Raw genomic sequence first — 22,540 nt, forward strand, 5'->3', positions numbered from 1 at the left:
CATGCAATTGAGTATTTATAAGTAGTGAAGAGACTATTGATAAGAATGAATCATGCATGTTTGATATTCAAATTGGTGGATTTTGTTTCCTTAATGGGATTAATTGCCCCCTAATATTTGTAAAATCTAAAATGCAGAGGAGGATCCACATTCTTTGAATTCCCAATTCGACTTTAATTACTGGCGGAATTCTTGCAACCCTACTCATTAATTCCTAATTAAATTATTCAGTTTTTTTTTTAATTTTAATTTTTTTTTTTTTAACGTTGATTATTTTTTAAGAAAAATTATTAATACTTATTTAGTTAATTAATTGTATCTAACACGCTACCAAGATCTTCTAAAATTTTGAACTATTTTACCATGTCAAATCCCAATAATTTTTTCAAATTTAATAGCATTTTTTCTCCAAGAGCTAGCTCAATCGGCTAGGACCACGCCTAAAGAAGCAGAGGTCATTAGTTCGAATCCCCCTCCTCCTTCTTGTGTGGACATGTCAAAAAAAAAAAAAAAAATCATATATGGCAAACTTTCAACTATTCAATTTGAAAACAGTAGTTGGGATTTAAATAAATTTGAATTCATAAATTAGGATTAAGATCCTCTAGAATTCTTAAAGTATTCTACTAGGGGAAGGTAAATTTCTTAAAGTATTCTATTTTACATGGGTTTGAGGATATTTCTTCCAGATGGGTTTAAAGGATATTTTACATGGGTTGGATAATTGATAGGCATGTTCCTTTACTGAGATCAGATATGTTATTTAGCATTTTTCCATCATTCTTAGTTGACGTGGCATACTCAATTTACCATTGATTTTTTTTTTTTTAATGTTTAATTAAGATTGATCTAGTGATAGATTGAGCATGACACGTCAGCTGAAAATAATAGGCGAGTATTGGAAGCATGCTAAATACCATATCTCTTATGGGATTGCCCTTGGAAATCCAGAATTTGTTAGGAACTAAAAAAGATTGCGATCAAGAATTTTAGTGCATCTATTAATTAGAAGAAAAAAAATTATAGATAAAATGATTAAGGATTTAAAAGATTATTGTAAATTTAATGTCATAAGAGACATGTTACACATCATTCTCTCAACTATCTCCATATAGTTGAATTGGTGAATCTACCATTAAAATTTTGTTAGACCTGCATGAGTCCACAAATCTAATTATGAATTCATTAAATTTGTAAAAAGAGATGGTTAAAAGATAGTTCAGAGAATAATGTGTAGCATGTCTCCACTTTATAACTTTCATTACTGAATATGTAGCCCAAAAGTCACATATATAGATAGTTAGACCCTTGACTTGGAAGGTACAATACTCATGGGCTAGAGGCCACCACTCAGATTATGTATGTGTCACTCATTAAAATAATTATAAACGTATAAGTATATAAAAAAATATAAAAAAAAAAAACTTGGAACGGAGAGTGGTCGATCCACCCCTTTGGCCAAATTGATGGTTCGGCCACCCCAAAAATATAAACTTGGGAAAAACTGGTGAATATATTTCTTTTATATATAACTAAATAACTAACATACATGTCTCAATTATAAACAAGAGCATCTAGAAAATCTACCAGACGCAAGTCTCACAATGTTAATCATACAATGTTACAACAAAATCAATTCAATCAAGTCATATTTGTAATGCATTGGCTTTACTTTAGTGGTTTTTTCTGACTTATTCCCAACACAAAATAAAACCTATTTTCATAGTACATGCACATAATTTATTTTTATTTTCCTAGTATTCCCAGATGAATATAGCAATCAAACCCAAAAGATTGAATGTGCAAAGGAGAGAATATGACACTCCACAATAGCAACCAACTTAAACCCATTTGTGATTTTCTGCACGCGCCAAATACCAGAAAATATTTTCCAATAAATCATTTTTCTGGAAAATATTTTCTGCTGAAAGCATTTTCCAGAGCCTTAGATTGAATCAGAAATATATCCACCAACATATGGTATATGAACTGTTCTCCAAGACAAAAGATTTCAATCCTGTTCCTGTCTATAAAACAGAGATTGCAGCAAAAAGAAATAAATAGTGTAGCTATCAACATTGAGATCCTCCACATCAAATGTTCATTGGCTCAGGACTAGAAGCGTTGAGTATGTCCAAGAGTGAATTCTGCGGCTCCAATTCCTCGTGCCACAATGAAAGTTTGTCCCCAGGGTAGAAGTTTCTCGTCACTCCCTCAGAATTTATCTGCATCAAAAGTTTTTCAGTCAATTTATGAGCATGTGCAAAGTGTAATTGGCATTTCTTAGGTGAGAAATATTAGGAGTACTAACTCTTTTAACAAAAGCTTATTAAACTGATGTGAAACTTATTCATTGGTACTTGTTATATTTCTCTTAATTAATTGTTTTGTTTTTCTCCAATGAATCAGCTACACATCAGTTTAATAAGCATCCGTTAATTAAAGAGTTAGTACCCCTAGTATTTATCTTCTTAGTTACTATGAGAGTCCAATATAAATCTTACAATGACAGTGCGAACAACACCACCACTAGCACCATCTCGAGCAATGGCAAGGGAAACTGCCTTCACCACTAGTTGCTGCAGTAAAGCAAAAAAGTTTGATTTATTCCAAGGAAGGCAGCAACTGATTTTGCATTTGCATACATCAAGGGTCATCTACATACCTCAGCTTCATCCTTGGTCATTCCTTCCTTCCATGCCTGATCGAAAAATCCATACAAGTAACTAGAGCCAGATCCTGTGGAAGTGGAACACAAAGCATGTCAAACTGAATGCCATACTCAAGCAAACATATTGCATTCAAGTTGCTACTGAAGATTACATCATAAAGAAAGCTTTCCAAATACACATTATAAAAGCACTGCACATTTGAATGCTTAGCATGTAATTGGGGAACAACAACTGGCCCGCCTAAGATACAAGCTAAATCCCCATTTAATTGAATAATTTGTAATTTTCATCTAAGTAATTTCTGTCTGCCAATAGAAAAAAACTCCATATGACCGTCAGCTCTATTGAAAATACATATAGTAGTAAAAGATTACCAGATGGCAGTTAATGCAAAATCCTACGCAGCCCTTACTACACAAGGATGTTGAATGTAACATACAACAAAAAATTGAATGTGAAGCTTGCCTGAATCTTACAATATGTTTTTAAAAAAATAAAGTTTATATCTAATCATATGTGATTTTTATTTTAAAAACATTTTCAATAAAAGTTTATCAAACACATTATTAAAGGGGGAAAAAGAAGAAGAGGAACCTATTTTCTATATTTTTGTCTTAGAAACAAGTTTTTGAAAATAAAAAGCAGAAGACTTCCCAAACAAGCCATAAGTGTGCAAGGGTATATATACAAATCATTTACTGAAACAGAAGTAAACCATACCTCCAATCGCAAAAGGCTGCTCTATTATTGTTCCACCAAGAGGAATTCCATAAATTTTACCACCTTCATACTTGTCCCACCCACCAACGATTAGGCCAGTTTGTAACATGTTCTGCCAAGCCCAAATATCATGATAAAGCCAACATAGTTAGATCCTATTCTTCTCCAACAAAGGTTTTTTTTTTTTTTTTTTTTTTTTTAATAATAAAAAAAACTGTCAAAATCAACTCTATGTAGATCCTCAATGCACTGTAAAACACGATTAAATTTATGAGGTACAAGAAGAAAACCAAAATAGTCAACTATGAGCAAGCAATTTTTTTTTATATATATATTAATCTGTCCAAAGCAAGAAAGCAATCATATCAAACAAAGCAAACTAAAGCAGTAACCCCAGACCTTGTTACTATAGGATATTAGCCTGACAAGATTTGCAGCAACCTTGACGGTTGCAGGCTGCCCTAACTGTATCCTGTAAACAAAGATAATTGATCAAAAAGCTGTCAGTACATTGAAACTTGAAAAAATTGACTTAGATGGCAATGACATCAACCAAACAGAGTAAGGGTCTTGAAGTTATTGCCAAATGAGGTTAAAAAAAAACTACGCCAACTTTATCAAGCTCATAATTTTAATACAACTACATCAAATATTAATAAAATGAATTATGGATGACTCCTAAAAATTAAATTAATAACATGATTTAGAACCAAACCATTTAATAGAAGAAAAATAAACACAAAGAAAGCACCACAAAGGGCAGACACTCTAAATGATGGAGGGGTTAACTAAACTAGTGAAAAACAAAAGAATAAAAAGAAATTAAACAAGACACATAAGGAAGCAAACTCCAACATGTAGGACGGGAAAAAATATCACAGCCACCTGTTTAAAGTTTCCCAATCCAAGAGATCCAAACTGCCAAACTAATCATACAATCAAAATGGTCAAGGAAACAACCAGGAACAAAAGCACTTACGTGTGTTGATGAAGGAAGTAGCGCACATAGTCCGAAACAATCTGTGAATCTGCAGCCTGAAAAGGAAGACATGTTAATAATGCATGGAAGCAGAGGATTAATCATGCACTAGAGGCTTAGCATTTATCTCTTATTTCACTATTAAATGATAAAATTCATCATTTACTACCACTTTAAGATTATCTCAAGCCAATGGCTTAGCATTTACAGTTCGCCATATTTAACACAATCCTTAATTTATTAAATATGTAGAACCCAAAATTGTCAAACACACACATAAAGTAATCAAAGCCTTCATATGCTCATCAAAATGTGTGGGCAACATAAGTGAAAAGAACAACATCGAAACCAACATATAACCAAATGATGATTATGAATAACAAGTCATCGATCAAGAATATTAGAATTAGAGCATTACAACCATCACCACATGACAGGAAAGCAACCAAAAAAGGAAAAGATTAGGAACCACAAGGAATGTGAGTTGTGAGGAAGTATAGTACCGATCCGGAGCGGCAAACATAGACATTATCAGTTAGCTGTGTAATCTTGTCCGACGCACGGTTAGCAACATACACTCCTACCAAAACAACAATGAGATCGAATCAACCATAAAGCACCACTGTTACAATAAGAGAAAATTCCTTCAATTTTCTAAAATTCAATCAATCTATTGACCACCAATGTATACAACAGGTGTATTTTTGTAACAATACTTGACAAAACTTATAGAAAAAAAAAAAAAAAAAAAAAAAAAGAAAAGAAAGAAAAAAGAGTTTCATGTTATACTTCTAATGAATAGATTGACTAACAAAAGGAACTAATCTAGGGTTTGTTTTTTGGAAAAAGACAAGAAAATTTTGATTTCTTGGTAACCAAACACAAATAGAAGAAAATCGAAAATACCAGTGCTTGTCCGAGAGTCGGCCCCGAGAACAACACCTCCATTGTAAGTGACGCCGATGATGGTCGTGCCCATGGAGTGAGGAGCGCTTAGATTAACTTCTTTAAGATCCATGTCCCAAATATTACTGGAAAAAAACCCTTATACCGTAGAAGATCGATGGAAGACCTGTGCGTGTAGGTACCTAGAAGGTATTGTCTATTAGGGTAAAATTAATGTGTTTATGCTAATAAAAACTCAATACATTACTTATTCATAATCAAAGATTACAGAATCCCACATGGTTTAAGACCACTAGCCTGTGCAAACATAACCATAGATGTATGGTGTTTATTTGAAGAAGCCTGTAGGATATGCAAGAAATACAATAAAGATTATAAACCATCTAGCTGAGATAAATGCTTTTACTAGCAGGAAAATCAACCACGGCTTACATATTAACTGGTATAGCCTAAGAGCAATATATAATATATCATGTTTAATTGGGCTAGTGTTCAACAAGGTCCCGTGGTTTTATGCACATTCCACAAATGTCTAGAGTCACACTACCCCATGAAATTCTTACCACTCCATAAACAAATTAAGATATAGATTAATCTAAATCACCATAGTTTACACGCATTTGAAATTCGAAAATGATTTTTTCACTTATTTTTTTACCATAGTTTAAATAAAAATGTTATATATAGTTGTAGGAAAAAATCAATGAATTTAATATTTTCTGGAAAAAAAAAAAACAAAAAACAAAAAACAAAACAAAACAAAACAAAAACAAACAAACAAAATAGAAGAATTATTTTTCGGTGGGAAATCAGCTTAAGGTAGTTGATAGGTCCATCTTTTCCTTGATTTTACTGGGAATAGGATTCTCTCCGTCTCGAATGAAATCTGCATAACTGTTATTACTATCAGGGATGTAAATGTCACCGATACCCTAAGAAGCTCTGAAAATCGTGTACACAGTCAAGTGTTCCCATAACACATGCACACACACATACGGCCATGAATGCAACCCATACCCTAAGAAGCTCTGAAAGTCATGTACACTCTCACAAGTGTTCCCATAACACATGCACATACACATATGGATGTGAATGCAAAAGCCTTATTCCTTGTTTTTTCTTTCTTTTTTTTTCAGGGGCACATATTAATATATAGTGATTTTCATACCACGGGCCCCAAGAGAAATAAAAGTGGATAACATATTAACATCAAGGCGATTTCTAGCAATATATATTTCTAGTAAATAGGGATTAATTCTTAGGGCTCTTTTATAAGGCGATTACTAGCAAGCTGTTATTAATCTGATGTTTAATTAAGTTTGTAATCCCTGATAGTGTAACTGTAATTAAATAAAATTGGTTTTATGTATAGGATAAAATCAATGTGTTTAAGATTGATAAAAGAGATGCAAGGATAGTTGTAGGACAAAACCTGTGAAACAAACCCTTATACAGTGCTAGTGCTCTAACACCCAAGATACAATCAATGTAAGAAAAGCATGAATAATAGACCAACCAAAGCTTATATTTCTTAACAAATCTAGAATACATTATGAATAAAGAACCGATTTCAGGACTGCAAACATTTTATAGACAAATCCATTAGGGCTCTTTTCATTGCATATAACAAGTTCATCTTCCAGTATCTCATCTTTTCCTCCCAAACTAGCACTACCTATGACTTCTTGCAACATCATAGACGCTTCTAATTCCATCCTAAAAATGCATCGAGCAACTCATGTAATGAGCACATTTGCATTGATCAGGTAAAAGAATCTAAACTAGAGATAAATGATTGAATGGACTCATTCCACCCATCCCAAATGCACGGAAACAAAATCAGAAGGTAACACAGTCCATGTTCACAATACCAGGCAATGCCCACCTGAACGACTCAATCTTTCATGCGAAAGAAACTCAATACCAAGCTGCAAAAAATGAATCTTTGAAGCAGCAAAAGAATACCCATCTGAAAAAATCAAATCTTTGCCAAAAACAAAAATTGAAATTTTCCATACAAAAGTTGTTGCCGGTGTAGCTGAAGTGCAAATCATCGATAAAAGACCTGGGGTCCTTGAATTCTATATTCTATATTTGCACAGAGAGAGAGAGAGAGAGAGAGAGAGAGAGAGTGGTACCGAATCAAGTGACCGATGAGTTGGCTGGAGGTCGGAGGTCAGCGAAGAAGCCGGCGACGAAGCTGGAACCGGCGCCGAGGTATCGGTGGTGAGGCGCTTGGCTGGAGGTCGGATTGATTTGGGTGAATTCAAAATCGTCCGATGTATTATTTCAAGTTTACTTGTGCCTTTAGAATTCCTTAAGCCAGGAGGCGGGTTGGGTTGAAGGTGGGCTTGGGCCTTTGGGTCAGTATTAATGGGCCTCCACAAGGTAGTTGCTTCGTATTGTGTTAATGGGCCATTTGTATCTAAGTCCCTGCAAGTTATGGGCCTATAGATTTTTATGTTTTACGTAATGCTTTCAACTTTTTTTTTTTTTTTAATTTAAAAATAATAATAATGTTATTTAATAAATTGCTTTCGATGTTGTACTTTTCTCATACATTTGATTTTTTTTTTTTTCCTATTCAAACAGGAAAAAGGGAAAAAGAAAATTACAATGTTTGAAGTTTGAACATATGAAGGCTTTTGATTACTTTCTACGTGTGTTTGTGTGTTGCTTTGGGTTCTACATGTTAATAAATTAAGGATTGTGGTGTACATATGGCAAACTCTAAATGCTAAGTCATAGGATGGAGATACTCTAACTACTAATTGTCTCAAAAGTTTTAAGTTTATAAAAAATTATGAATTTAATCATTTAATTACTATTTTAACGCTCCTTTTTATGGGCTCAATCATTTAATTAATATTTTGAAGTGGCACTCTAACCATTTATGTAAAAAATTCAAGATGAAAATTGGGTGTAAGGACCTATTTGCATTTTTTGATTACCACATGGAGTATATATATATATATATATATATATATATATATATATATATTATAGGGGGAAATGCAAAATTAATCGTAATGGTTTCATCTATTTGCAATTAGCTCCCTATGGTTTAGAGAGAGACAGAGACAGAGACAGAGAGAGAGTTTTTTTTTATAAGAACATCAACAAAAGATTACAACAAACAACAAAGGGTTGGGCAACCCAACAATAGGCCTCAAAACGACAACATCTGAATTAGAGGTAAACAAAAATTAAAAGGAAATGCATCAAATTCATGATGCAGCCCTATTGCTTCTTGGTACAATGACCAAAAAACCTTGCCACCAATTAAGGTGGTTTGAAAAGGTGCACCAATGAGGGTGCAACCAAGAGAACAGTTGCAGCAAGCCCGAAGGAGAGCCACAGCCACAGAGCAAACACTGATGAGAATCGAATCAAAGCCTACGGAAGAGAAAGCCAACCGCTTGACGATCCGCAACCAGATCGAGAGAACACCAAAGATGGTGGTAAGGGCATCTAAAGCCCTGAAATTACAAGAGAAAGTAAATACAAAAATAAAACAAGAACTAAACCCACAAAACAACGACGCCAACAAAAGAGGAGACGGTAGCGGAATCATGGCTAGTGTACACTCACTTGCGTGTGAAGACCACGCGCCGGTAGTGGCAACCAGGAGACTAGAAACCACTGTTGGAATCCAGGAGAAGTGGCGGTGTAGAGATACGCGTAGTAGGAGAAGCACCACGCGTCGGTGCGTGACCGACACACACGAGTGAGTGAGATCCACTCGCTGGCGCGTGCACCTCACATTCTGGCTTGTGGAGGTTCGATGGAGGAGCGGCTAGCATCTACAAACGCAGAAGACCACGGGGATCAAGGAGAGGTGGCGTGTGATAGACTAGGACTGGCAGAGGGACACAAATCTAGTTTCAAAAAATTTGATTTGGAAACCTTGACAGTGCATAACACGGTGGAGGGGGGAGGCCAGTGAAGACTGTAAAGAGGGTTTAGATCTATGGGATATGATCTCCGAAGAGATAGATGGGGTTGTTTGGTAAAGGGCTTGGGGTCTCCTTTGTTACTATTCATCACCATTTCCCAACAAAATCAACATTAAAACATTCTAACTTTTTCACTTTTTATATCACATCATTCACTTTTTATTATTATTCAAATAAAAAAATCACTACAAAACAAAAACTTTTTACTTTTCCATACCACTTTTTTACTTTTTTAAACCAAACATTCTTACTTTTTCTTTTTTTCTTTCATATCAACAACAGTGTTTAAGCCAACTCCGAAAAGACAGATAAGGTCTCCGGAGAGACAGATAAAGCCTCAAGAGAGGCATGGGAAGCTAGAGAGAACTCTAGCAAGCTTTGGACCTCCAGGGAGGCAGAAAAAGAGGGGAATAGGAAGGATAGGAGAGGGGGAGAGAGATGGGTGGGTGAGGAGGAGAAGGTAGGAAGCATGAAGTTGCTTCCCACCTCCCATGGCAGCCAATGGAGAAGTTTCTGAGAAGGGTTTTCAGAGAGAGAGAGAGGGATTTTTTTGTCGAGGATGGGTTTTTTCATATACAATTCCTGTGTTTGTTTTAGAGAGAGAGTTTTAAATGAACTCAAACAAGCTTATACAAGTTTCGTTTGCGAGTCTAAATCGAGCAAAACCGAACTTATACGAATTTGGCTCATTTAACTTTCAAACCGAAATTATTATTCAACTCATTTATTAGATAAACCAAGCTCGAGTCAAGCTTACCCAAGCTAAGCTTAAGCTATGTATGAACAATACAGTTCATTACACCCTTAGACTTTGGTACATTTTGCCAAATGAATAGCCTTTGAGTTGCATATCAAAGAAACCAGCTTGAATGAAAATCTAGTACAAAGTGAAAAAAGAAGAAACCCTAAAAAAAACTTACATAATTTTGCCTTACAAAAGAATGTATTGTAAAATTTTAACTAGTGACATCATAATGAAGTTTTAATTTTAAAGCAACAAAAAAAAAAAAAAAAAAAGGCAAAGTTGTTAGACGAAAATACTCACTAAATGAATTGCTGGATTCGCTCGGATGGTTCAAACCCTCTTCTGAACATCTCTTCTACCCACCTCTTAGCCTGAGCTCTCCTCCCATGTTTAAAAAAGCCATGCACTAAGGTTTCATAAGTCCATTGATTAGGTTCATACCCTCTCTGACACATTCGATCGAACAACTCACAGGCAAGGTCCATCTCCCTCATGCTTAGCCTTCTCAACAACATGTTGTATGTGTATATGTCAAGCGGGAAGCACTTCTCAATCACTTCTTCCAAGTTGTCAATGTCTTGGCTAACTCTAACTTGGCCAGAAAATGCACCAATCAGCAGCCCAAGAATTGAAGTACGAGAAGATTTATCACTCTGCAACTCCCTCCAACGAGCCCAAGTGTCATAAAGCTCTCGGCTCTTCAAAGAGTGCAGCAAGAGTACATTGCCGATAAAAGAAGTTATCTGACGCCCAACTTTCTCCAATTCATCAATAAGACTTATCACCGTATCATACTCTCCACTTGAGCACAACAGCTTTATGAGATACTCGTAAGATTCGGTGCTTGGAACCACGCCATTGTCCCTCGTTTCCCTCATGAAATCCAATGCAATATTCAACTTGTTCATTTTGCAGAGACCAACAATCATGGAATTGGTTAGTTTTCTCCCAATGTTTCTTCTCTGGCGCAAATCAGTAAAGAAATTCAAAGCATCGGAAATTCTTTCGCTCCTTAAATAACTCTGCAGCATAAGAATGTCAGAACTCAGATTGGGCTTAATCCCACTTCTCCGCATCATCTCAAATACTTCTCTAGCCAGCTCAGGCTTTTTGGCATGCCCAGCTCCATCAATAAAGAAGTTGTAAATCCGGCAATCGGGTTCATGTTGAGACAACTGCATCTCCAACAATTTAATAAACTGCTTTTCCGGATTATCCATATCACACAGACAACGAATAACAGCTCTGAACAAGGCTCGAGTCGGAGCGTGACCCTTTTCTTGCATCTCAATTAGAAGCCTAGCTGCAATGTCTCCCCTGTTCGACTTGTTAAAACTGTGTATCAAGTTAAAGTAAGTATTCCTTTTACTAACTTTATTTATTCTGTTGAGCTCCCCATGTATCAAATACCCATCTTCTACCCTCCTAGCCCTACATAAAGCAGATATAAACTTATCGTATGTGGAAGTGCTTGGCATAAAATTCTTCCCCAAGGCAACAAGGACCAAGTCCTTCATCTTATCAACCTTTCCTTGTCTGCACAAAGCATCTGCAAGTATAGAAAACGTTCTTCTAACAGGGAAATAACCTTGGTCAATAGAATTCTTCAACACAGAAAAGGCTTCATCAATGCTTCCATTACCACACAGAGTATTTATCAAATAGTTATAAGCCATCCTATTAGGAGAGAGGGCGAATTCAGACCTCAAATTGTACACCTTAAGCGCAACATCCACCATCCCAGCTTTACAAAAAAAACACAATGCAGCATTCATGGTGACCTTGTCAGGGCATATCTCACCCTCCTTCATTTCCATCAGCAAATCGAAAACCTCCTCAAGCCGGTTCTCCCTCAAAAGCCGACATATCAAAACATTGTACCGGAAAACTTCAGGAACATACCCTTCCAATGACTTCTTCTTCCGCAGGAAGTCCAAAGCTTCACTCAACCTCCCAGCCTGAGCAAGATCCCTTATCCACACTCCATAAGCTTGCTCCATTGGCACCATCCCCAACTCCTGAAACTCCTCCACCAACTTCCCTGCTTTCTCGAACATATTATTCTTACAAAATGCATCCACGAGCACGCTCACTACATGGCCATTTGTGTCCCGCCCTTGACTCACCAACCCACGAAAGAAAGCCTCAGCCTTGTCTAACCGATTCTGCTTCCAGTAACACTTGATCGTAATCGAATGCGTAATCTCATTCTCGAAACCCCTCATCTGAATCTGCTTAAGAATGACCTCAACCGCGTCGAAACATCTCTCCTCCACCAAAGCATTCAAAAGCACGTGATAAGCAAAAGAATCCAAGTCAAGACCTTGAAACCGCATTTTACCAAACAGTTGGAGCGCAACCTCGGGCTTTCCCGCAACAGCATAACCCATCACCAGAGTGTCGTGGAAACGAACCCTGTGAAGGTAGCGCTGCCTCCTGTAGTTGTCGAGGAAGTCCAGCATGAGGGACATGAGCTCAGCCTTGGAGAGGATCTTCAAGATGGCGTTGAAGGTGGCGCGGGTGTGGTGGAAGCCAGGCTGGCGGCCCGCCCAGTCGAAGAACTTGAGGCAGGCGAGCACGTCTTTGCCGTAGCTCAGAACCTCCAACACGAGTTCCTCGGAGAGGCGCGGCGCGAGGTGGGAGAGAGCGAGGTCGGCGGCGCGGCGCGAGGCCCAGTCGTCGTCGACCTCGGTGCCTAAGATGGCAAAGATTTGATCCAAATGGGCGTTGTTGCGTTGCTTGAACCAGTCCTTGAAGGAGGAAACCAAAAGATCGGAGGAAGAACGTATGAACGTGTTGCTGCTGGTCGAGGTCGAGGAAAACGATGCTGCGTAGTAATACAAGTGGGGATGGAGGGACAAGGAAGAGGATGTTGGAGAGGTGGAGATTAGGATGAGAATTGGAGAGAGCAAGGCTCTAGATTTTGCTACATGTTTCAGTGAAGGCATTATTGGGGATTTCGGATTTGGATTGAGATTTCGAACCAGGAAGTTGTAGAGGAATTGGTATTATTGTTATTATTATTATTATTATTAATTTTTGTTGTTGTTGTTAATAAATAATAAGCTTGGTTTGCTTGATCGTCTTCTTCCTCATGAGGCGCAGAGGAAGAAGAAGAAGACAGTGATCCTGATACTGATGACAACCAGATGGGCATCCAAAATGTGATGAAATATGGTCAGAGGGGAGGAAGACACACACGATTATGAACAATCACGCACGGGCGGCGATTTGGGTTTAGTGTCGGGATGACGAGAATAGCTAAATTTTAATTTGATTTATTTAATTAAATAGGTTGAATTTTTTTTCTTTTTTTTTTAATTTGTTGATTTTGTGTTAGATTTTATTTTAACGACTTTTCATTGATACAACACGACCTGTGAACCCAACAAAAGTTATAGGGTTTGGGTTTGATCTTAAACATATATGGGTTATAATCGGGTCAACTCGTTTATAACCCGTTTATTGTTGTTTATGGCAAGTCAACCCGCTTCACCCGTGGATGACCTATCTAACCTGTTAAAAAAAATAATTGAGAAAAGACAACCCTAAAGCCTAACATGGCTCAAAAGCCTATCAAACTATACTAATAGGACTTCGATGCCTGATTTAGTAATTGCTAGAAAAAATGTTAGATTATGCTATAAAGCTTATTTACCTGGAGATCAATCATTCCTTCATATATATAGCTTTCTCTGGCTCTTCTACCACATGGACCTAGGGGCCCAAAATCCTCCTCTCTTCCTGTGTTGGACGTCCCATCCTTCGACTGCTCATCACTTGCCTGTCCTTTCAAAAGTTTTCGAAAACCTTTCGACCAATGTCGCCAGGTGACGTGAATTGCGTCACTCAAGTAGCATGTGCGCCATACAATGTGACACATTAATTTCAAATCATTGTCCTGGGAAGACGAGCTAATTTGACGGTTTATAGCAATAAGTCGAGAGCTCACCATTAAATCTCATTCAATGCATACCATCACCCAAACAAGTGTACCTAGAGATTTGTAATATTCCAAGTCCCTTTGGTTCCCCAACTTCGAAAGGCCTGTCTAGCAGCATTGCACGCCTATTTGATGATCAATCACACCTAGCCCCATAATAAAGTGGTGACATTCTAGCAGTAGTGATAATGGAGACGCCGGCGTGAGTGAACAGTCACTCACGCCAGTTTATTATAATATAAATATTATTAAAAAAATTATATTACAGTCACTCACGCCGGTGTCTCCATTATCACTACTCGACATTCTAGTGGCCTGTCAGTTGGTGGTGAGCCATGCTCATCCAACAGAACAATGTTCCCATGAAGCGTAGTGTCTCATTAGGGATAAATGAATGGCCACCAAGAACATAAGTGAAATTCCCACCATTCGATTAGAAAAGGCATGTTATCCTACAAGCCTATAACGGCCTATCAACCTTCAAGATGGACAAAATGCCCCATCACAGGTGGATCACCGACCGACGAAATCTCTACTGATAAATAACCTCTCAAGAAGTTCATTGGCCAACGAATTCCCAACTCACCATAACCCTTAAAGAGATTCATAAACAAACTGTCTGGAGACCATCAGTTACCTATCTAATAGATATATGGTACGAAGATCATAGAAGGAAAAGGTATCCCCTCATTAACAACCATACTTATTTGAACTTAATCCTATGAAGAAATGATCGACTCTATAAGGAAATAATTCGTCTCGACATCTCCAGAAGTAGAGGCATTCATGAGAATATACCACCTTCCACGATTGATTGCTATATTAGACCTACTTGCCTTACCCACAACTATCATATAAGGTGACAAACCCTAGGCTAGGGTATGCTCACTTCTCTCATTTTCTTGTTTCCTGCGCTCCAAGAAACCCTGCCTAAACTGATGTGTGTATATATAGATATACACCTCTTTCTATTAAAAAAAAAAACCCCACTCTTCTTCCTCTCATTTTTCAAATGTAAAGGGTTAGCTTCTCTCTCCTCTTATGCAGAACATTATCAACAACTCTCTGCAGCTTGGCCTCTCTCTCTTGTCGCCTAAGCTCTCAGATCTCCTACCAGATGACATCTTCCAAAGCTTCAGATTTATGGAACATTTGTGCTTTACTGTGAATAAATTGAAAACTTGCTCGGAAAAAGCAAGAAACCATTAAGTATGGATCTTCTAATATCTTGTCAACGAGGTATGGAGGAATAAATGATAAGAATAATACAATGCTGTTTTACATAATAAGAATAATACAATGCTGATCTGAGAAATTGCAAAGAACAAAAAGGCAGATCCTTCATTTGGTTCCAAATCTTTTTTACTCAACAAACCAGAGTACCAATCAAATCGTTTCGCTCTTATCTATATTTTGGATGAGGTCCTCTATCTCCTCTCTTTCTTCCTCTCTTCCCCAAGAGAGATTCCCAAATCTCTTTCAAATTCTCCCATGTATAAACATTGCTAACATGTTTCATTCTACAGCCTAAGTGAGGAAGACGAGCACAAATAAGATGATAAACAGAACCACCAAAAATAATATCAACATAATCTGGCCCTTCACACCAGCCTTCTTCATGACCATAGCAACCTTTTTCTGCAAGGAAAGATTAAAATTAACATTTCACCTCGTGCTACATATTAGTAAATTAAAGTAACAAAGTTCATTTGAACTTGTTTTTCTTGGACGTTGAGTAGCTCAACTCCTGAATTTTAGATCACTGGTAAGAAGCCCTATTCAACAAAGATCCGAAATAAACCTAGTTGAGACTTATTGCAGAGGCTCACCTGAACAAAATCGAGACGATTTGATGTACTGTCCATTTCCATACCCAATTCATCTATAATTTTCTCCTGGGGCACCCAAAGATTACATTATAGTCTAACAAATCAGCAAAAATGACCCAACAATGAAGTTTGACAAAAAAAAAGTTGACTTGCAGATACAATCATACAAGTGTCACAAATGCAACAAAATGCTTAAATTGCGGCCACTGTTATCTTTTTTAGAATTGTGGTAGAGGTATTATCAAGAACATTAAAAAAGCCTTACATGTGCAAGGAGCTCTTCATGTATAGTAAGCCCAACACCCCCGATTCTCTCCACGCTGGCACTAAGTTCATCTAACTCTTCATCCTGCTGCCTACAATCACCAATTGACAAACATACATAATAAAGAACAAACAAGATACAGAAAAAAGCTATGTTTCTCACCAAAAAAAAAAACACCAAGAGGTTTCTGATTAACATGGAGTAAACCTCGTCTAATCTACTATGTAACACGGGAACCCCTGTCTTGCCTTTTCTAATCCTATAAGCATAGCTTTACCAAAAATCTTGCTTGACTAAGCAAGTTTAGAAACACCAATTAAAAATATTATTAATCTTTAGTTTAAGAGAATAAATATATAGTAAAAATGCTCAAAATCATGAAAATAGTAAACGATAAATATAGCATTGCGAAACCAAATAAATCACCTACAATGAAAGTAAAAATGTTAGAAACAAACCCTTCTTTAAAAGGGTCTAAGGTGTAAGTTAGATAAGCAATATGTTGATTCTCTTCTCTAGCAACTGGCTCAATGTGCTAGCATCATGCTTGTCAGTAGTAAGGATTATAGTAGTCATCACAATAAAATGTTGCACACTAATTATTTTAATAAAAATTAGTAATTTGTTACAAAACTTGATTCATTCCAAAAATTATTTTTATTGGTAATATACACAAACCTACTGCAGTTTTATTGACAGAGAGTTATTTTAGTTAAAGTGAGAACGGAGCATAGTAGTCATCACAATTAAATGTCACAAACTAATTATTTCGATTAACATCGGTATTCAATTCAACTAAAAACTTAAACTTCCAATATTTTTTCTAGTGATACTTTACACAAACCCACAATGGGTCTTGAAACCAAGACCTCACCATCCACCTTGTTCTTACTGGCGGAGGAGATGCCATTTTCTTATTTTTTATTCCAGTGATGAGGCCAACATTATCAAAAAATCCAATTCCAAAATCAGAAGAGAAAAGTCGGAGATTGCAAAAAGCTTCTTAATATTTCAAAAATCCTGAGGGAAGTCAGAGATTTCTTTGTCTGCCTAGTCAAATTATAATACTAGATAATATTTACGGAATTCGATCTATTCTTAAAAAATAATAAACATATAACATGCAGATTCAATTTTAGCTGATAAATGAACAGGCCAACATAGATAATAGTTCAACTAATAAAATCCACACAGTTCAAAGGATAGGAGAGGTAGATATTAAGCTAAATATGTTGCATGTCTGTGTGTGGAAGGAAAAAGAACAAAGCAATAGAGCTACTTTATCAGAAGCAGCTGTCTATCTGACTCTGATGATATGAGGTCATCATTGTCTTGGGCAGCGTAGTGGTTAGATCTATCTGTCTGGTGAGAACCCGGCATCCTCATTAGTTCTCGGCGCATTCCACTCATACTAGCAGTGCCAGTCCCATTCAACTCCTTTCCCGCTTCTACTGCTCTCTTTACGGCACCCACCTATTATAGTCCAGTCATTTAGCCACCACGCACATACACACCAATGCCAAAAGCTTGCAATGTAATACAGAGTATAATTCAAGCTATACTTTCAGTTTTAAAAAATTAAATTAATTTTTTAAAATTAAAAAAAAAAAAGTGGTAACATACACGATGTTAAAAAAAATACACAAATTTATAAGTTAAATCAACCTGAGTACGAGCAGTGCTGGTCCATCTTCTTCGTTTTTCAAGTTCCACTTCATCAATGCCATACCAAGATGGATCTCTAGCTGCTACAGAAATTGTTTTGTCCAATTCATCCACCTTCCTATCAAGAAAGCAGGCTTTCAGTAGTTGCATACTGAGGTTAATTCATCGAACTAAGTCCAAAAACTCATCTAGCAAGCTTCATTGTCAGAGACTCAGTATAGGATCTTTGATTACTATTGAAATAGCAAGGTCTCAATGCAGGATGAGATCACATCAATAAAAACAAGAAAATGTATTTAACTTTAAATCACATGATAGACACCTATGGTTAATCTTTCCCATAATGTATTATAAGAGGTAAAATTAGTTTTAAGTTAAGCATGGTATTTCCAAATGTACCTGCCACACAATGCTCTCACAACCAGAAAGCAGCTCCTTTGTGAGATGTACTTGCTCTCCAGTATCAGAAGAAATACGCTCCCATTGGTGAAAAGTAGATTGCAACTTATCAATCTGAACAGGAAGATAATCAAATGGTCAGACACTCAATATATATTACGTAACTCCTAATGCCACCATCAGCAGAGTCCAAACAAAAAAAAAGACATAAAACAAAAACCAAAAGCTTTTCTAAACGAAGTCATGGATGTCATGTCAGTCAGCAGAAATGCAACTGTGCTTCGTGTGTGTGTGTGAGTGAGAGAGAGAGAGATTCATGTTGCAACACATGTTTTTTCTTCTCTAAAAGTGCCCCAGATTCCCAACAATTTCAATTAGCCCGAAACAATTATGGTACAATTATATCATCCCAATGAAGCCCTGACCGATATTTTAGCTAGGAAACAGCCAAAGGTTGATAAAATTAAATCATTTGCAAGGGAATAGAGAAGATAATTGAGAAAGCTAATCACTCTTTTAATTAACTAAAGCTAATCACTCTTTTAATTAACTAAAGCTAATCAGTGTTTTAATTAACCGCACATCATCCTCAACCATACAACCAAAGCAGCCTAAAAATCAATACAACAGCACCTTGATCACTCTCAATCCCAAAATATCCAGATACAGCAGCAGCCATAGCCTGGAACCACCCAGTTAGGAACCCCAGGAATAAGGGTTTGGCATTGTGCCAGTTAAGATCCCCACCTTACTTCAGAAGCTGATTTGGTCCGGGGTAATTGTTTGGGCCTTAGTCGTTATGACATAGTCTTCTTATATTAAGGTTACATATGTAAGAGCAGAATTTATGCCATCTCCTTACAGAACCAAATGCAACATCATCAGAATTAAGGACTCGGGAAAATTACAGTTTACCCCCTCAAAGTTGACAGCGTTTTTCAATTTGAACATCAAAGTTTCAATTTTTGCAATCTACCCCCCCAAAGTTCCAAATTTTTGCAATTTGACCAATTTTATCCAAAACTTCTCATATTGCTCATAATTTTTATTTTTTTATTTTTTATAAAAAAAATTCAACTGGTCATTTTTGCACCCCCAAATTTGTTTTCGTTTTCATAAAAAATAAAAATAAAAATCAGGGGCAATATGGGAATTTTGGGATGATATTGGTCAAATTGAAAAAAAATGAAACTTTGTGGGGGTGGATTGCAAAAATTGAAACTTTGATGTTCGAATTGAAAAACGCTGTCAACTTTGGGGGGGTAAACTATAATTTTCCCAAAGGTCTCCAGCTTCATTCAAAGACAAAGTAGCCAAAAAAAAAAACTGCACCTTTCAACTTTTTTTTTCTTTTTTTTTTTTGCATCACAGAAAGCCACTACATTACTGGAAAGTTACTTGGCAAGATTCTAAGTAACCTTCAATATATATATATATATATTTGATAAGTAAGTAACCTTCAATATATAATGGCCTCTATCCTAAATTATATGTTTTGATTTGAATTGGCACGGTTAGTAAACAAAAGGACAAAGATATAGTGATCTCCCTAAATGCATGACTTTCTAATAAGAATCATATTTATTTTTTAAAAAAGGTAAGGCAAAAATAGGAAATTGTAAAGTAAAACATTCCACTTTTAGAAAGTGGACATGTATTTTCTGGCTTACCAGAAATAAAAACAAGACATTTAAATTGGAACATAAGAAGTAATAAGTTATTTACATTAAATAATCAGATTTTCATAAGCACACCATAACTGCGCAAACCATTGAATTGTTGAGCTACAATCAATGAATATAAACGAGCGACTGATTTTTTGAACATTACGGATCTGCTAAATTTAAAATGTTAACCTAAGATGATATATTATGTTGCTCTTGTATCCTCCTCATTTACTAAAGGTGATGTACCTTTTTTTTAGCGTGTTTGATATATTTTACTACTTATCAAAAATAGGTATACAAGCAATAGGACCATCTTCTATAACATTGTGACCATTAAATGAAATTGACAATTCAAGAAGAGTAGATTCCACTTCCCAATTTGTCGTTTCTTCCACTTGTGTCAGCTACCAAAAGTTTCCTCCATTTCCATGTGTATGTGGACAATGAGCTTTAGCTCAAATGGTACTTCCTCTCTGTGTAGCAAGGTGGAGGGTGAGGTCGTGTGTTCAAGTCCCACTGGGTGCATGTGTAAGGTTGGAAGTAACCTCTTGATCCAGGATAGGAAACCTAAGTGGCCTCTAATACCAAATCTGATTCAGGATCTTTTGGAATTCAGCACTGGAATTAGGTTTCTTAGTGTTATCTTGATTAAGATTTGATCTGAAGGGTTTCAAGGTTATTTAGGTATGAAAAAAAGAAAGGATCTTCTATTACCACTGAAATTAGGAATCAAGGTTGAATTTCCCGGCAGCAGGTTGTTGAAGTAAGAATTGAAAAGAAGAAGAAGAAAACAGCCCAAGCAGTCAGACACCTAGGTTTCCTAAGCAATCAAACCTAGGAAGTAGAAGGCAATCACACCCTGAAAGCTCTGAGAAGAGCTGCTGCAATTTTATTGAACTTGATTGCTCTATAGCATATTATATAGATGTCTATATAGGCTATTTTCAGTCTTTCCTACAGTTGAGCGTCTAAGAAGCCCATTCCAGCAGATCCTGGAAATAACCAGATTGCCCTGACAAAACAAAATTAAGAAAACTCGATTGGAACTAAACCACCAACTATTTGACCAAAATAAATAACAAAAGCAAGACATTAATGACTGAATTAGCAAATGGAGGGTGCCGATGCGGCCCCATTATCAAAATCAGACCATCCTCTTGAAATGTTTTGATATATATAAGCTTGCTCCTTTTGTAGCCTGTACGAGCTCTAATTGATAAATATATATTGTTACATCACAGAATTTTACCTTAAGACTATTCAGACACTACAGAGTAATATATGATTTCCAATCACGCCATAAACCTTTCTAATTCAATCAAATATCTCTAACCACTCAGGCATATTGGCTTCTCAGCCTCCTGAAATGAGTCACAGAGCAAAGTCTGCACCAAAATCTTGGCTAATACAACAAAAATTCATAAATGCTCCACACTTGTAGAGATGAATAACCGTAAGTGACCCCACACATTCCTTGATCCAAAAGTGAATACCAGTTTCAAATTGTATTCAGAATTGCAGCTATCTATCACATCACTGATCATAGATATGTATACCAATGCTATCAAAATCCTAATTAAAGCAACTAATGAATAAAACCATAACAGTATCAATGTAAATTGAGCACCACATTTATCCTCCCCGTCTAGTAATTCACATAATGTAGCAGATTCCAATAATTCACAGTATGTAGCAGATGCATCAAAAGTGGAGTGGAATGTGGGTCACAAGAAATATACAGAACCGCCAAACTAAAAAGTAATAGAATGCAGATTAAATTAAATCCCATATTTCATAAAACATATAAAAATAGTATTTGAAGTATAAAAAAACCAAGGTACCACACTGGCTCGATCATGTACGCCTAACTTCTATTTGTTCTCAATAGAAGTTTTAACAAAAAAAAAAAAAAAAACACTTACAGATTCTTGAATCTCTTCTTTCACTACATAAAATGGATCTTGAGCAGAAGGCATCTCGTAACTTACGACAGAAATTTAACCTACATACATCCAGAAACAAACTTGCATTAGCAAGATTAGATCAACTATATGCATGCTGAAAAGACAGAATACACACATACATATGAATAATTTGGAATTAACCACCTTTAAAGGTTCTACACCATTACGTAAAACAAATAACAAAATGTAAAATAACATAAAATTTCAACGAGGGAAGAATATACTGACTTTAAATCAGAGAAATTTCAAGGGTTTCTAAAACCAATTAATTTGCACTTATTCTTTCTTGACTAGCTCTGAGTACCATTGTATAGAATCTACACAGAAACCCATGAGTTAATGAAGAGAAAGAGGAGCTCTATAAATCAAACGAAGGGGGATCGAAATCGCCTTTTTGAGAAAATTGAATTAATGAATAAAGCTTGTTCGTCAAACAAACCCAGAAGCTTGTGCTAATCAATACTAGGGACTGTTCGGTGTTGTTAAAAGCTAAGCACAAAAACCTCATTGGGCCTAGGTGCACAGCACAAAGCATTAAAATCAGAAAAAGAAAATCGGAAACCGGTAAATCATCACCGATCCAGATCACGACCAAAAGCACTAAATTTATACAGAGATCAAGAAAAATTGAAAAACATAAATTGGCAGTAACATTAATAAATGTAAAGGTAGCAACCTGAGAGAGAGAGAGAGAGAGAGAGAGAGAGAGAGGGAGGCATGTACGGACTGACCTGAAAAGAGAGAGATGAGAACTTTTCGGTTGGTCTGAGGCGGAGATGGGAGAAATGGAGAGGACGAGAGGGAGACGCTAGACACTCAGGGCCGTTTGG

At 36.4% G+C, this 22,540-nt stretch overlaps 3 protein-coding genes across 4 annotated transcripts; all 3 read right to left on the reverse strand.

The window, feature by feature from the left end:
- Positions 1–1,830: 1,830 nt before the first annotated feature.
- On the reverse strand, positions 1,831–7,572 carry LOC132164629 (proteasome subunit beta type-6-like). Of its 2 annotated transcripts, none has more exons than XM_059575168.1 (9): positions 7,416–7,572; positions 5,278–5,443; positions 4,875–4,951; positions 4,372–4,427; positions 3,792–3,864; positions 3,393–3,504; positions 2,666–2,739; positions 2,505–2,579; positions 1,831–2,225 (listed from the first exon to the last, which is right to left on the reverse strand). In XM_059575168.1, the coding sequence occupies exons 2-9, from the start codon at positions 5,387–5,389 to the stop codon at positions 2,094–2,096; spliced, it is 711 nt and encodes a 236-aa protein (XP_059431151.1). In that variant the 5' UTR covers positions 5,390–5,443; positions 7,416–7,572; the 3' UTR covers positions 1,831–2,093. The 2 variants fall into 2 exon arrangements, with proteins under 2 accessions (XP_059431151.1, XP_059431150.1); XM_059575167.1 differs by having other exon boundaries at positions 5,278–5,459.
- A 1,944-nt stretch (positions 7,573–9,516) lies between these two features.
- Positions 9,517–13,155, reverse strand: LOC132163193 (pentatricopeptide repeat-containing protein At1g71210, mitochondrial). The gene has a single exon (XM_059573378.1). It carries the CDS (start codon positions 12,924–12,926, stop codon positions 10,278–10,280), a length of 2,649 nt encoding a protein of 882 aa, XP_059429361.1. The 5' UTR covers positions 12,927–13,155; the 3' UTR covers positions 9,517–10,277.
- A 2,010-nt stretch (positions 13,156–15,165) lies between these two features.
- On the reverse strand, positions 15,166–22,540 carry LOC132164495 (syntaxin-61-like). Its single transcript, XM_059575018.1, has 8 exons — positions 22,442–22,540; positions 21,669–21,748; positions 18,080–18,193; positions 17,681–17,794; positions 17,295–17,488; positions 16,016–16,106; positions 15,751–15,816; positions 15,166–15,559 (listed from the first exon to the last, which is right to left on the reverse strand). The coding sequence occupies exons 2-8, from the start codon at positions 21,720–21,722 to the stop codon at positions 15,449–15,451; spliced, it is 744 nt and encodes a 247-aa protein (XP_059431001.1). The 5' UTR covers positions 21,723–21,748; positions 22,442–22,540; the 3' UTR covers positions 15,166–15,448.

The sequence above is a fragment of the Corylus avellana genome, chromosome ca10 (assembly GCF_901000735.1).
Source record: "Corylus avellana chromosome ca10, CavTom2PMs-1.0".
Taxonomy (NCBI): domain Eukaryota; kingdom Viridiplantae; phylum Streptophyta; class Magnoliopsida; order Fagales; family Betulaceae; genus Corylus; species Corylus avellana.